The sequence below is a fragment of the Falco rusticolus genome, chromosome Z (assembly GCF_015220075.1).
Source record: "Falco rusticolus isolate bFalRus1 chromosome Z, bFalRus1.pri, whole genome shotgun sequence".
Classification (NCBI taxonomy): Eukaryota; Metazoa; Chordata; class Aves; order Falconiformes; family Falconidae; genus Falco; species Falco rusticolus.
Genome location: NC_051210.1, coordinates 53,100,908 through 53,117,799, shown reverse-complemented (window position 1 = coordinate 53,117,799; position 16,892 = coordinate 53,100,908). Strand labels below are relative to the sequence as shown.

The window sequence follows — 16,892 nt, the reverse complement described above, 5'->3', positions numbered from 1 at the left end:
TTCTGGAGGTGATTACTATTCTGATCAGTGTTTTTTCAGGGTGCAGTCAGCACAGGCTAGAGTTAGCTTAAAACTCTGCTAAGCAATTACTGGAAAGAATGAGTAGAATTCCATTTAGTTACATCAAAACATCTTTCTGTGGTGGCTGTCTGTGGCCTGCAGTATTAAGATAAACTCTCAAGTATTTATATACACCTCCTGCAACGGGCTGCTTATTAGGATCAGATTTTTTCTTAGCACTGATGCTATTTAGCAGCAACTTTATTCTATAAGAAGTAATTAGTGAAGAAATGGCCAAAATTTAATTTACTTAATTGCAAACAACTGTCATTGCCTAGAACAGACAAGGCCTGTGTAGTGAAGATAAAATGAAAATTTCTGATAAAATTACCCTCTGCTGTGTACTAATTGCCATCAGGTACGCACAGGCAATGGTGTTAATGTAGGCTGAATTTACATGTGCAAAGTGATCTTATAATTAGAATGCTATACATTGCTTGAACTGCAAAAAACCTAATTATTTTTAAGAAGTGATGGAATGGTGAAAGAATAAATAAGTATGTATATAAATGTAGTTTGATAAACCTCCAGAAGGGGATGACTGTTTGCAAGAGGTTCAACATATTATGTGATCATTGCAATTTTATGTATCCAAGCACATGAAAAAAATACAAATCAATGCAAACACAGTACAGCATTAAGCACCTTAGGCTTTATGGTGCATTCCCTCCTGTTCCAAGCTTGCACAGGCAAAAAAAATAATTCATTTTGTAATGGAACTCATCTATGAGTTACTGAAATATCAACTATTCTCCAGTTACTTCCATAAGATACTTTTTACTGACTACAAAGCTTTTCTGGATGATCATGTTCTCGATCTTCTGTATGGCATTTTTTGCACAGCGCCTTAAGTACCTTAGTTTTTCATATTACTAAGGGTCTTCCAGCTGTAATACTGCAGCCTGCCTCCCACTTGCAGCTCCCCACCCTTCGCACAAGCTCCCAGGACAGCGTACCACAGAATGCCTGTAGCAGTCTTGTTATTCAGCTCCTGGACAGTACTTGCAAAACCCCAACACTGTTGTTACAGCAGGTTCCCAAGGGAAGCAATTGCCACTGATGTTAGAATCACCCCTTCTTTCTCCCCTTTCCTGATTTTTACATTTGGTTGTACCTTCTGTTTTACACTACAGGACTCATCAATGTGTCTGCAGAAAGCTCAGTAATGAACCAGCTGTACAGCACTTTCACCAGTTGATGTCTGCCGCCAGCAGTGCTAACATATCATAAGCAGGAAAAACCCATGAGGAGTTTGACTGCATCTTGATGTAAAATAAGAGTTACTGTGCAAAAAGTATGGTGGGCGAACCACCTGCTTTATTGGAGAGGGCACTGAGGACTGGACATACTCTTTCTGAATGGCCACTGAGGAGGGTTTTTCCCTTTTCTTTCCTCACCATGTTTCTCCTTTATTTTTTTTTTTCACTGACCTCCCCACCCCCAATAAATTCACAATTAGAACTGATGAATGCCATCAAATGAAGACCTGACAGTAAATCCTCACGTAAGTCTGTTACTACTCTTTCCATTGCTTTCCTTATTATATAACAAAAAAATATTGCTTTTGATTTCCTTCACATATAGCACATCTTTTATTTACTGTTATTAGAATAGCATCCTTATGTTTTAGTCCTTAACTTTCCCAATTTTACTTTACTCTGTAAAATTGAATTTGAAATACTTCAGAGAATTTTGTATTCTATTACTGCACACGCTGTTGCAGTTTCCCTAGCACCCATTGCATGCTAAAAAATATTTTTGTTTCTTTAGCAAATCCAAATGCTCACTGATCTTAAGTAATGTTTAATCTATACCACATAAAACCAAAAACTGAATGCTGTTGAGATACATTACCTTCCTCATAACAGGATATTCTTGATACTACAGAGGAAGCAGAATTTTCAATCACCTCCTAATATTTTCAGTATGATTGAAACAGGAAAAAAAAATAAAAATATCACTATGGATCAAGAGATTTCAAGTTTTTCAGAGTACAAAAACCCAACAAAACAAGTAGTGTGACTTGTTTCACAGAGGAACTAATATTCCTATGTAAGTGATTTTCATAGTATAAACACTTCTAAGTGGTGGCAACCTTGAAAAAAAAAAAATCAGTTCTTGTGCATATACAGGAGGCAGACAAACATATATGCAGGAAAGAAAAAAACTTATGTGATTACTCAGGTACAGTATTATTAATATTTTATTTGCTTTCCTTACCCTTGACCTCTCTTCTAGTTTCGTCATCATGACAACAGTTGCACCCCGTTGCTCCCACATCATTCTCCAGAAGTCACCGAAGGTTTCCGGCAGCGCTCCTTGTGTTGCTATATAAGCATTCTGCTTTCTGTATCCATCTATGTAGTTGGCATTGATGTAGTCACTGCCTGGTATGCCTGCAATGAGAGGAGTAAAAAAGCGGGGCAGCATTTCTGTGCTGTCCTATTGTACAAGGGCTATAAAATCCTGTGACACAGCTGGATCAGTTAATCTTAGCTTGTTGCATGTCAAGTGGAACATGGGTACTTGCAAGTGAACGTATGCCATTTCTGGAGCTGAGGGGTATGATGGCTTCTCTGGGAATAACCATTCTTTTGAAACAAAGGACTTAGTCTGATAAGGAAGTATAAAGAAGCCTGAAAATCTGTAGCAGATGGATAGACCTGGGAGTGGAAGCAGCAGCATTTAAGAGCTGTTGTGACACTGCCTGCGGTCACTCACTGGTATGGCAGCCTCTGCCTGGGCCAGACAGGGAAGCCGCTCCATCGGATGCTGTAAGTAGAACCCATTTAACGCTCTTGTTGAGCTCACTGCGGTTTTTTGTTGCGTTTTTGTTTGTTTGTTTGTTTGTTTGTTTAATACAGAACATTGTTAAAACTATTAATATTGCTGCCTCGTTTGTTTTTTCCATTAAATGGGAAGCTAACTATAAGCTTTATTTTAGCAAAAGACATTATGTAAGTCAGCTTTAAGAAACAGTGGAATTTGCTAAATGGTGTGTGCATGAAATAAAGGCCTCTGCAAGTCTGAATAAAAAATAAATGCACAAAAAGAAGATGGAATCCAAGACCTGTGGGCACATTGGACCAAAAATGTCAATTGCTCAAGGGTCAGGTATTTTGGACAAGACTTACAGAGGGACCTTCGGTGTGTCTACTGGACACATGTCCATGCTGTAAGCCACATGGAAGGGAGCCAGCTCCTAACTGGAATCTATTTAACTGAGGGTATGCAGTGCCATGTCTACTAGCAAGAATTGGACCATAACATGCTGCCAAGGTCAAGGACGAGTACTGGCTGTAGTGAAGATCATGTTACCAGTCTGGACTACTAAGGTAGCTATGTTCACAGAAAGGGCTAAACATGGACATATCTGTCTCAGTCCCATCCCTCCTGGATTCAGCGGTGCAGTGCCCAGCTTTTAACTCAGGCTATGTGCATATTGGAAGATAAAGCATGGCAGGCATCAGTTTTTATGTCACTGCTGTTTTTTTTTAGCTGATGACTTGAAGAAGAAAAAGATACCTATGTGAGATCTCAGTGCTGGTGGGATGGCAAAGCAGTGTTTCCCACTAGAGTGTTGAACATGCAAGCATTCCCCAGAAGAGTTAGCTTAAATACCGACTGTATCATAATAAAATGATATAAAAGATCTGTTAAAGTAATTAACAGAAGTTACTTCTTTGAGCAGAAATGAATGATTTATGTTAACACAGCCAATCTGCCATGCCCAAGTCTACAACCTCAGGATACGTTGCAGGTTCCACAAACATTTTCAAGAGAGTAAGGTTATACAGGCTCCCTGGCTTATTCTAAAGCTGTGGCTAATTTCACTCCACAAAGAAACAGAGTTGAATTTCTTTGGCTATGAAACATAATACATTTTCAAATATGTTCTAAAAAAAGTTTCTCAAGTTTTCCATCCCATCCTGAACCTCCAAAACCATTCTGATGTATCATCTCCTGCTAGCGATCCCAAACCAGGAATTACTGAGGCTGCATACTCCTGTCTTTTCAAAATAATTTGAATTCAAATCGAAAATAGAGGGACATCTTTACATTTTTTTTGTTTGTTTGCTTGATTTTAGCCACAATTTGAAGAGTTTCTACACTCACTCTGGGTAAGCTTAGTGTTTCATTCCACCATGTACTTACGTCATGAACAAACACACTGATTAACTGTGACACTAGTTAAGAACCAATCTAATCTGGAAATGACTCAGCATATGGGTTAGTGCAGCTGTAGTCTGGCATAAACTTTTGCCTTTATGCCCAAGAAAGCTCAATAGATTTTCTTAGCTCTATGTTCAAATTATATTTAAACACAAATTTTAACTTGATTTGACTTTCTGTACAATTAGAGGAAAAATATGCCAAAATATTTTGAGGAAAGAAAGAATTTGTAACTTCAGGGGCAAAAAAGAGGTAGCAAATGACACTCCTCGGGCAAGATGCATGGATGGACACAGGAATATTGCTTGACTATGATTAGAGGTGAACAAAAGTCTCTTCTGGAAGAAAAATAAAATAAAATAAACACTTTAAAACCTGCATAGTCAATAGCTGAAAAGGATGTTTTCCCTCCATGAAAGGCAGATATTGGAATTCAAAAGCCTCGTTCTTGTAGACTTGAAATTTTTTACATGATACTTCTTATTGGAATTAATGACTTAGAAAATAAAACTGCTAGGCATAATGCTGTATTTTCTTCCTTTATCAAGATAATAAAACATTTTTGCACAAAAAAGATGAGAAAGAAAAATGAAGCCAACAAGAGAAATCTACACCAACTGGGTGCTATTACCAAAGGAACTGAGAAAGCTGGTAAAGAAATGTTTTCTGCATAAATTAGAATTATATTATGATGACTGGTATCACACTTTGAAACATATGTTATAAATAAAAGCCTGAGGAAAAAAATGAAAAAGAAAACTCTTTGTAAAGTGGTTAAATGATCTTTTGGGAAAGCTGTCCTCTGGAGCTGATACTGCACAAACTCAGCATGAAAATTAAGCATGAGAAATATTGCAAACTGTGCACTGAAGAATGATCTTTAAAAATGTTAGCAGACAATCCTAGTACCTGATGTAAAAAAAAATCCAGAATGACTAAAATTGTAAATAATCTTTCTACTTAATTGTATAAAATTTATTGATAAATCATATTAAAATAAATAAATTTTAAATTAAATACATTCTAATTCTTTAAATTACAATGAAGAAAAGCTTCCAGGTTATACCTTACTTGATCACAGATGCAAGTAAGAAAGAACTACTAATTACTAATATTTGCAAAGAGGATTTCTTCCCAGCTAGGTTAAAATGGTAATTTCCACTCTATTCCTCCATTTGCCTTTTATCAAGAGGACACAACATATCTTGTATATTCTTTAGCCAGAAAAAAACCCCAAACTTTTACAAGGCAAATCAGCCTCACTGCACTTGAAACGGATGTGGCTGGGACGTGGACAGGGAAGTCCATTTACCACAGACCGAAGCAACTGTTATTGACTTAAGTAATGTCGTTTTGGGAAAAACTAGGTGCTACTCCAAGAAATTGCATTGAGACCTTTTCATCAAGGGTTTATCACTAGCAGAATACAGTGCTCTATAGGGTTTTATCTCTACTGAGATCAAGAGAACAAAAGGATTCACAGTGGTCACCTCCATTGTCTCACCTAAAGTATCCATCCATTAGGTGTTTTCTTTGTTCTCCATCCAGTCTCATAGTCCCTTCAAGTATCATATCCATTTCTCACACTGAGTCTCTTTTCATCACTGTTTTCACGCATGACCTCAGTTTCACATCCTGTTGCAAAATCCTTTTGTATTCTGTAATTCCATTTTCCCATTCTTACTTTCCACCTTGCACTTTGCCATACCAGTTTTTTTCATCAGCTATGTCCCCACAGCGCATAAACTTAAAGCTGTCTAGGGGAGATGCCTTATCGTAAGAGGCCTAATGAATTGTGTGCAGTTTAAAAATAACATACCCAAAGCCCGAACATCTGCAAATATCTACACTGACCAAGCAGAAAGAATTATCAAAGGCAAATAAATCTAAATATTAAAATGTCACTTTCTCCAGTGGTTTTCCTGGCCACAACCTCATTCTGACCTGAGAAAGCTGCACAATCCTCTGTCAAGTCTAATAGTGCAAAAACAATCAAATGACAACTAGTTTGATTGCAGTACAATGAAATTCTGCAAACCTTTGTTAGCTGCCATAGCTTGAAGGCAACATACCCACAAGCACAGCAGCAATTGCCATCACTACTTAAATTTGGGCTTAATAGTTAAGTCAGTTGTTCTGTAAAAAGACGGGTCAAGAAGGGGACAAAGAAATGAAATTCTGTCTTCAGTAATATTCATATGAACTTTAACTAAGCCTGTTGGCATCAGTGGGGTTTACTGCAGATTTAGGATGGCATACCTGAAGTGTAAATTTAGGTTAATCCATGCAGCATAACATGACTTTTACAAGTTTCATGAAGAGATAAACAGTTTCACCACAAAAAGTCAGCTAAAGATTAAGCTTCCAGACTGGAATTCTGCCATCACTATTTTCTCGTAGCCTTTTCAGCTATGGTGATGAATGACCAAAGACTGCAGTCTCCTTATTCTGCCAGGCAGGAATTGAGCACAATGGGTGAAGAATCAGATGAGTAGTTGAGCATAAAAGACATCTCATTTTAAAATATTGCAAGAACACAAAGCAATCCAGATTTTACAGAGTAAGAGTGAATAAGCAATGAAACAAGATTAGCCAATACCACAATTAAAGTGCAAAAGATTAAAGAAAAATAACTCTATAGCTTCTGATATATGCTGAGACTACTCATGAACTGTGATGGGAGTACAGCTTGCTGCAACTTAGACTCAGATCCACAAGGCTAATAGCGTAGACCTCAGAATTATTCTCTTGATTTCCTGAAGACAGTTATAATCTTAAACAGTTTTAATTAGACTTCACATTTTATTCACAAACTCAAATCAAATCATGAAATTATTTCAAACCTTTACAAAGGCTAAGTACTGAACAGCTTTTCTATTTAAAACAAATTAAACCATAAACCTTTGTTTCTGTGCTGCTTCCCTAAGAGATGTGCTGTTAGTCACAAAAAGAGTGTGTAGTAATAGGATTAAATTCTGTCATGCTTGTAAACAAGTTGGAAATGCAGTGATGAACTCAGAATGCTGATGAAGCTACACTATTGGTTTAAATCAATGACTGATGTTTTGAACTACGTCAGAGCAAAAATGAACTAAGGCAGCTACTAGGTGCCAGTAGAAACTGTTTATGTGGAAGTTATTGTAACGTAATATATATATAGTTAAGGATTTTATCAAATTCAAATGGTCTAAGCACAAATTGTACTGTACAAACTAACTGAAAAATGAAGCAGCACAAGATCAATGAAGATATTGTAGTAATGAACGTTTGTAAAATGAAACCTTTTTTACAAAGACTGAGGAAAATTCACTACATATGACCCTAACAATGTAAGATAAGAAGGTAAAAAAAAAAAAGACAGAAAAAAACCACCTACAGGTTGCTGGATTGTCGATGGACTGTTAGCACTAGGAGAGTCTGATGAAGAGGGAAAAGATGAAAGATATCTCAGAGTGAAATGCTGAATTATAGAGAATTATGTAAAGAAGGCAATGTCAAAAGAGATGGGTAGAAGATGCAGAATTAAGCAGGACAAAGAAAGGGACTGTGCAGAGGACAGAAGACAAAGTTTTGAAAGGAAAAGGTGAAAAAAATCTAATAAAGGTGAAATTACAGATGTAAACTAAGAACTAAGAGCCATATATCTGCAGGCAAAATGGGAAACTTGAAGGTGGGTAGCAGAAAAAGGGGCTGGGAAAGAGGAGGAGTTCTCTTAGGAAGAAGAAACGAAGCTTGGGATTTTTTTGTTTTGCTTTAGAAGTTGGCTGGTATTAAGAAAAGGTACAGAATGAAAGTAAACATTATTCAGTGCAGTTCCTCAGAGACAGTGATAACAGCATTGTGCCAGAACACTGGTCACAATGCACCGACATCGCAGTATGTTACATGATAGTTCAAAGCGATATTGGAATCCAACATGAAGTCATCATTCTCTGATTACAGCTGTCTGAAATGTCATATAGTGATTCTCCAACTCTTTGAGACTGAGTAACATCAAGCTATCTATCAACGGAGTCTTTTTTTGCATAGAAATACTAATGTAGATCTCTAAAGGATGAACTAAAAGGGGTTGATGAGTGCCTCTACTAATATGAAATTATATGATTTCTGGTTTGACTATTCCTGAAAAAAACAGTTTCAATATGACAGTGCACAGGAAATTGTGGTGTGCCAAACCTTCATTACCTATTCAAGAGCAATGCCACTGATGTTTTGCTGAAGCTTTCCCCAATGGACAGTGTAGATACGTATACAGGATAAAGACAGTATTGTTCTGAGCTGATTTCAAGGGTATCAAGAATGACATCATTTTTGTTGTTATGTTACATCTGTAACAGCATGGTAGATCCGTAGGCCAAAATGATACCCCTACAACTTCTTTGTGGCGTTGAGACAGCCACCATGAAGTCTACTATATGAAGTCTACTTCATAGAGACTTCTACACCATGAAGTCTACTTCACTGATATTTCTGTACCCTATCACCCTCATCACTGAAACACTTCCGTTGTTTTTAAGGCAGTCCAGGCTTGCAGGGGGACAGGGCATACAATTACTCTAAGTGTGTAACTGTATACTGTTAGCAGATTGCAACGCAACTAGAGAGCACACAGAATTTGTACAGTCCATGGCTGTTAAAGAATTTATACTGATTAGAATACTTTTCAAATCTAAAGATGATGGCCTACATACTCAATGATAATAGACCAGTAACCGGCAATCAGATAAACAAGAATATTAGCTACTAAATTTCCCATCAGACAAAAGTTACACTGCTGAAATATAATATATATATCTATAATTTTTTTTTAACACTAGCATTATGCAAATCCATGCTACATATGGCAGACTTTTAGTCTTGGATGTCTCCTAAAAGAACAGACAAGACTTTTTACAATGTAGAATTTTTAATCATTTTTTCCCCAGTATTTTATTTACTTCTTAGAGGATTAAGATTGCAGACCTAGATGTTTTAACTTGATACATTTTTCTTTTAATTGGTAAATTCTGCTTTCAATACCATGTAGACGCATATGATAAACTGCACCACGTTATAACATTCTTTCATTATACTGTGAAATTCCAAATGTCCCTCTCAGACACATCCAAAGACAGCACAACATGAGCAACGAGAGTTCAAGAACATGGGAACAAAATTTTGCAAGATAGTGTTTCCCTTCAAGTGGAAATTCAAATTACCACATCTAATCTCAGTTTTCCTTCCAAAGGAACATCTAATGTAATAAAAATAACACAATGGTGAGTTTAATAACATAAAGAGTACTTCTTACAAAGTGAGCAATTATATTGTGGAAGTCTATGCTATATACAATTACAGAGGCCAGGAATGTAGTGGGGATTCAAAACCAAGTTGGAACATCTAACAGGAGTTGTAAAAGTTACTAAAATAAACACTTTGAAAGTGTTGCTAAACCTTGTGTTCCAAGGATAATGTAATTTTTAACAACTTTATGTAATCAGAGGGTGCAAAGAAGTAATTTCAAATTTCTACTACATGCTTCTGAAGAATTTCTATGAATCAATTCATATTGGCTATAGTCAGAGAGGGGCAACTGAACAAAAGCGACCTGGCTCCCCACTCTAGAGTAGGTCATTAACAGTGTTCCACGTTTGTGCAACACATCAAGAGGCAAAGTGATCACCAGTGTAGGATTAGTTTGGCAGAAGCTTAGTTTCTTGTTCATATATATTTGGCTCTTAAAAGGGATCAGGTGACTAGGTCCAGAATGGCGCTCTGCGTCTTAGAAAGAGGACAGTTACTGTTCAAAACTCACTGACAACATCAGTCTTCTTATGGCTGTCAAAGAATACCAGATAAGCCCTGTATGTAAAATCCAACCAAATATTCTACATATAGCTGTAACAAAATGTAATGTAGTCCAAATCTACATCCTCATCAACTTGTATAGGATTATAGGTGAAGGAGAATTTTAATTTTTTTAAACGATATTCAAAGTATTGATTTCTGTGGTAGCAAGAAAACAAACACAGCTGTCAACTCATTAAACTGCTAGGCAGAGTGCATATTTTCATTGTAGGAATATTACATAAAACTTGAAAGAGAAGCATTTATTACCAAATGCCATGCCCAGTGTATTGTACTTATGAAGGTACACACACAGAATTTCAGAAACACAATCATGTAACATCCCAGGGGGGAAAAATACTTAACAGGATAAAGAAATAATGATTTACAACTGTTTTCAAGAAAAATCATCATAAAATAAAAAAGCATTTAATATTTGATTTATGTTGCTTTTTTTCACAATAAACTGAACACTGCGAAAATACTTAAAAACAGGCAAATCGACGGATAGGTCAAAATCCCATTTATGGCATTAGACCTAACACTGGTATTTCAAAGGGCTGTAATATTTTTACTTTTTTAAAGACACTGACTACTTTAGGGTTAGAATTTTTAGCGTCATTGTAGTTAGTATTTCCTGCTTAAAAATGGGAATCAAACCACAGTTTAACAGCATGTTGTCCATGCTCCTTAAAATACTTAGTCCTTTCCTACAGGTACAATGTATACCTTTTTCATATTTTTATTATCTTATATTTTAAAGAAGTAGTCTAATATACTGTGTAATTTGATACTTTCAATTCCCGTGACTGTTGTTTTCTGTTTTGCCTCTTAATTTTTCTTCCCATTCTCTGAATGTGTTCACTTTCTGTAATGGAACCAAATTTCATGGGTCATTTACATGAAGGGCAACCTGGAAGAACTTTTTAAGCCGAGATGTCTAACTTATAAATTAACAAACACATTTACTTGCAACTAGATGATTTCCTCTCCTGCTTCCCCCCATTACACAACTCTTTCTCCAAACAAATCCTATGAAAATCTTGAGTCTTCTGTAATACAGACCTATTTCTGAGCTACACATTTTGTTCCAAAGAACTTTACATAACAATTCAGAACAGCTGTCCAATTGCTGTTCCTGGACTTTCCTGACATTTAGTTCTCTTGTCTGGTCCACTGTCACAGAAAGGGGTATTCTTCTTGAATTACATATAAGGCTAATTAAAATAACCTCTCTTCAATACTGAGATAGCTAGTTCAACCATTCTATATGGCTATGTTCTTCTACAAGGTAATGTGAAAAATTCTAAGCAATGCTACAAAAAGTCTTGTCAGAACTGCTGTATGAGCTTCAGAGGTGGAATAAACATAAGCAGATTATCACATGCAAATTCTTCAAGGCAATCATTTACATTTTCTAATACATTTGAGAAGCTCTTATCTATGTTATCAAAGCCCACAGTATGCAGCTGCAATAAATAATGGAAGATCTAAACTTCAAACAGTGGGATTGCCTTTTTATTCTGCAAGCAGCTAATATTAAAATAGATTACACCTATAAATATCGTCCTTCCTGTAGCCAGTGTCTTCAGTCTGGAGTAGCCAAAGATAAGAACCTGTTTATAATAGTAAATGAAAACATTCTGCAGTTTAGAATGTTAGGACTGAAATAGTTATGACCTTGAATACAGTTCCCTACATCTTATGTATGATATTGAAGCCGTGTCAGAGTTGCTAAAGACAATTTTTATTGTCACTTAAATTGTTTTACTTAAATTATAATTGATTATATTCTGGCCATCATTAATACCCGACTGTCAACAGTACAGAATAAACTGAAAATCTGTCTTCATCCTAGGAAGCAGATTAATGGTAAGGCAGAACTGGTAGGAAAAGGAATCCTCTGAGTGAAAACCAATACCTCCCGTTGCTTTAGCCCTTGGCAAAAGAGACACAATACACAGGGCTGATCACATTGGACAGTTCACTTAAGTTAGAAGTCTAAGATGTTTAATTTTTTGGAAAGCTTTTTGCCAAAAAAATGTAATGAAGAGTTCTCATTATACCGCTCTGCCAATGTTTTGGCAGTGGAATACTGTGGTTCCAACAGTGTCTGCATATGGGCATTTGTTTAAATACTATTGTTTAACATTCCGATAGTAAATGGAAAAGGAAAAAATGGAAGTTTTAACACAGTGTTCTCAAAATTCTCCCTGAGAACATGAAGTTGAACTTATTTTTTCTCCCACATTAAGGATTTGGCAACTGAAACTCAATAAACAGATATGCTGATAATGTCATTCATTAACAAAGCTGTCGATTCATGCATGGTTATTGCTATATTTGCTTTTTAGAATTAGTATAAGTAAACAGTAAAAATAATTTACTTTAAATAACACATTGGCATACACACAGGAACTCAATGCATTCAGTGCTACATGTGAACCTGTGTCAGTTTTAAGGCATTTTCATAATGAATTACTGAGAAAGAACATCCAAAAAGGATTGTCATTATAGAAATTCACTGGAAGTACTTTTATTAACACTTCTTTATAGTACTATGCAAAGGTATCTGTAGGTAAATACGTACTAGATGCAAGGATTTAATTAGTTTAAGTTTAAAACTCTCCTTACCTTCTATTGCTGACAGTAGAACGCGAGAATGGTCATATGCAATTACATTTGCATATCTATTCTTTGGTTTGTTTACTTCCAGGTTAGAGTGTTCCCATGTGAACTGCTGACCAGGATCAATAGACTTCAAAAGAGAAAGAGAAGAAAGTACGAGGAAACTTTTAGCTAAGGACTACTTACTTGTTGTATTTATATTGATTACAAATCATATGATCCCATTGTTTACTCTTGAAATATTTTGCTTTTGACAGAGAATTATTACTTTGGGACACATTGTGACATATATCATATTACATAAAGCATTTTGTATTTATGCATCTGAAATTTCCATCAGGAATTTAAACCATAAACTTTTCAAATCTAAGGCTTTCTCTTCAGAAAGGCAAGGGTATGCTGTCCATCTTTTATCTTTTCAGTTTGGCAAGTGACAGGTTCCAGCATAACAGAGAATGAAAGAACTGTCAGAAATCTCAAAAAGACTGCGACGAAGGGGAATAAATAATGTTGTCTTTCTCTATTACTAAGTGCACATGTTCAAACAATTCAGCGCCCTGTTAACTAAATAAACTCCAAATGGTCCTGAAAAAGTTTTCCAGAAGAAAAATAATGTTGTTTCTCTTCTTTCACTTTGATGCCAGGCCAACACATGATACTAGTGTGGCTCAGGGAAGCAACTGCATATCATCCAGATACAACATGAAGAGATTCTATTTTTTATCTCCTTGAGTCATAAATGAGAGTCCAATTCAGGCATATTTGAAATTTTAATGATCTCTGATTTATACACATAACTATATGTTCCTAGAATCACTGCTTATTTCCCGTTTTCTTCATGTTACGGGATGGAGTTACTGAAGCTTGTCACACACTCCTTCATCCTTCACCAGTAAGAAGACTCCAGGCTCTACTACTTATTTTTACCTCTATGGCTGAGGTATACATACAGTTGGGTAAATACAAAATACATAACAGATGGTACTTGCTTATGCCTGCTACAGCAGTGGCTGCATGAAAGGTCATCTCATACTGAGAAGTCGCAATTAATCACATATTGTTTTACTTTCCCTGGCTGTAACATTAGAGACTTTAAAACTGTTTCAACAACACATATATGCAACTATGTTTTGTGACTCATGCCCTTTGCTTAATGCCAGTAAAAATCAGCAGCTCCCTATGCAAGGTTGCTGTATATTATAAAAAATAAAAACACACAGATAAGCCTAAATGAGGCAGTTCACCGACACTATGTTCACTTTCTGTGAGTAGTCCAGCCACAAAACACAAGCTGGAAACTCCATACTGCCCCTACTGCATCAAGCCATCACTACTACACCACTTCTACCAACTCCTCCCAGGGCTACAACAGCTGTGAGTCCACTTTAATGGAAATGAAAAATGACCTGTAATCTATTACAGTAGGATTTATTAGACAATGAACATGTGCAAAATTAATTAGTGTGAGCTGTAAGGATCTATCCCTTAGATTAATAATTACTATTTGGCCAGTCAGAAAACTGCTTCATGCTTACATATTTTTACATGTGTTATAAAATTTATTTATGTAACGTTCAGAGAATGACTGTTTCTTTCTTGAGATCATTCTAAAGATATCCACTTTTCTTGGCTGCCTGATAGAGATGTCTTAGAATACCCCAGCATTCCTGTTTAGGAAACCGAGTCCCACTAGCTTATCCTTTTACTAATACCCTAGACTCAATTAACTTCTATAACAGTTACTGACTAATTTTCCTGACTATTTCTAACTTTCATTAGAGTCCTCTGGAGCTGGGACTGAAAAGTTATCCTGCATAACCTAGCAGAGATCTCCTGAGCAAAGGAGTGTGATGGTTCAGGTTTTGGCTCACCATTTGCATACTGCTTTTCCTACAGTAGCTGAGGCAGAGTGTGTGGCAGCTCCTCCCTCAAGAGGAAATGAGATGGGACTTTTTAGAGGAATGAAGAATAAATGAAATGCTTGGAAGCATGATGAAGGCCATGAAAATGTTTCTTGTGGTTTTGATGTTATTCCCTTGACTTCTATCACTGTGTGTGTTACTAACAGTTCAAAAGGTGTTCTTAAATGGTTTTCAGCTCTGAATGAATCTGATTTCTTTTAATTTCCACATAACTTCTGCCCTCCAAAACTTTTGTTCTTTTAAAAAAGCAGTATTTGTGTTCATAATCTTAGCAATTTGTGGGACTAAGTTTAACATATCTTAGTATGTTAATAGTATTAATATCTTGTTATTTCTAAGCTAGTAATTTAATAGACTAGATACTGAAAGTTTTACAAAACTGTTGATGACTTTTTTTCAAGCCTGATTGTGTTTTCTTCTTATATGTATGAACAACAAACTAGCACCCAATTGGTATTCTGCCACCTGCAAAAGTACTCATCATTCCGGTGCTGTGCTTAAGTATAAACATAATAACCTGATCCTTCCAATATTAGGGCTTGGTCCCTCTCCAGCCAAAGCATTACTTTTTTGATTACATAGTTAAATTCCTAATTACCAATAAAGCAAGTGGTTTTACTTTGTAACATTTTTCTTCCATTTTCTTCCAGTTTAGTTTCGTCACAGTAATGCTCTCCCATCCTCTGAAATGGAAGGCCGATAGAATTTTGAAGCAGGCAAGCACTGTTTGTTTCATTTAGAAACACAAGCATTTTTACCTTTACTGTTAAGTGCTATTTATTTAATCTAAGGTGAAAAGAAAGAATCTGGACCACATTTCCATCAGCACTGGGAAGAGGAGTGTCATATGTAATATACATCTTTATCATCTGACCAGCAAGCAATTCATCTACATCATATGGGTTGGAAAGCAATCAAATTTACATAACGACCTCTCAGCAAAGAATATCCCCTCTTACTTTTTTTAGCGAATGGAGGTGAATAAGGTAACTTATGAAAGATGTTTGCAGGTCAAATTTTCAGTATTTTCAAAAGTAATTAGTATGAATTCAGCTCAGATTTCTAGTAATAATTTAGAACATAAACATAGTAATCTCAAAATAAACAGAAGATGTTCTCAATATGTTAGTGCATTATATGCTAAATAAATTATTAAATAAAATCAATTATTTGACCAGGAATAAAGCATATCTGCACTGCCTGTGACTACCTAGTCAGAAATTTTTGAGGCATATACGCAAACATGTTAACTAAAGAGCAGCCCAGTGCCCCATATTGAGGCAACACTGCCCTGCATTGTTTTAGATACATACTGAAGGAGACACTGGGCGTGATCTTTTAGGTTTTTACCTACAGTGTACAAACATCTGGGAATGAATTCACAGTATAAGATGTCACATATACCTCTTCACATATGACAAGAAAACCGGAAAATAACAGAATAAACTGGCTGACTAACATGCTACTAGTTTTGAGACTGGACTACAGGACTTGGGCTTTACCTTATAAATAATAAAAAAAGATGTATACAAATTAAAATAACCCATAAACAATCTATGCAAAATTATAACTACTTGCAAACAGAAAGTTTAAGATGCATTTTTGCATATACTTGGAAAAGTAAAAAAACACTTAGAAAATTAGGGACTAAGTAGATCCTTACCCATTATGAGAAAGAGCTTCAGTTCTATATTACACCTATTGTTAATGTGAATTTATAGACTATTAAGAATACTTTACATTTAAAGCTTAACTTCAGCTGTTTGTTATTACTCTTCCCCTTCTCATTCCTTACTGTTTAAGTGATCTAAAGTTGTCTTTAAATACCAAGAAAAAAATCAAACATCAGCTTTCTCTGTCACCTATTTGTAGAAGTAGATGAGGATATGATCATCACAGCAGCATACTATATTCCTAATTCATTTATTTGTATGATGTATGGCCAGATGGTCTAATTCAGTGATTAATATTTAGGCCCACATGCAGACATAGTTAACATAAATTATGTCAAAACCAGGCAAATGGACTGAACTTTAATCTTTACTGTTTTTCTCACCAATCTGAACCACTTTGTGGCCTTACTATCCTCCCACAAAGCGCTGTTTTGTCAAAAGAAAGTTAATTATATTTCCTCAGACTTAATAGCCACACTGGAACAAAGAGTAGAGTGGTATTGGCAGACACATTTCAAAAGTGTGAAAGACCAATAACTCATGAATAACAAGTCTGTACTAACAGTTTTAATGAGTGCTTTAATGGTTTAATGGATGGCACTTTAATAGG

The 16,892-nt window shown here is 35.8% G+C and overlaps 1 protein-coding gene across 1 annotated transcript in view; it reads right to left on the bottom strand.

Annotated features, from left to right (window-relative positions):
• The window catches only part of PTPRD (protein tyrosine phosphatase receptor type D), a 376,747-nt gene that overhangs the window by 50,278 nt on the left and 309,577 nt on the right, over positions 1 to 16,892 (bottom strand). The window contains exons 22-23 of the mRNA XM_037374079.1: positions 12,694 to 12,817; positions 2,281 to 2,456 (exon numbers count right to left, since the gene is read on the bottom strand). Of these exons, the coding sequence (XP_037229976.1) occupies positions 2,281 to 2,456; positions 12,694 to 12,817 (300 nt within the window). The remainder of the gene's footprint in view (positions 1 to 2,280; positions 2,457 to 12,693; positions 12,818 to 16,892) is intronic.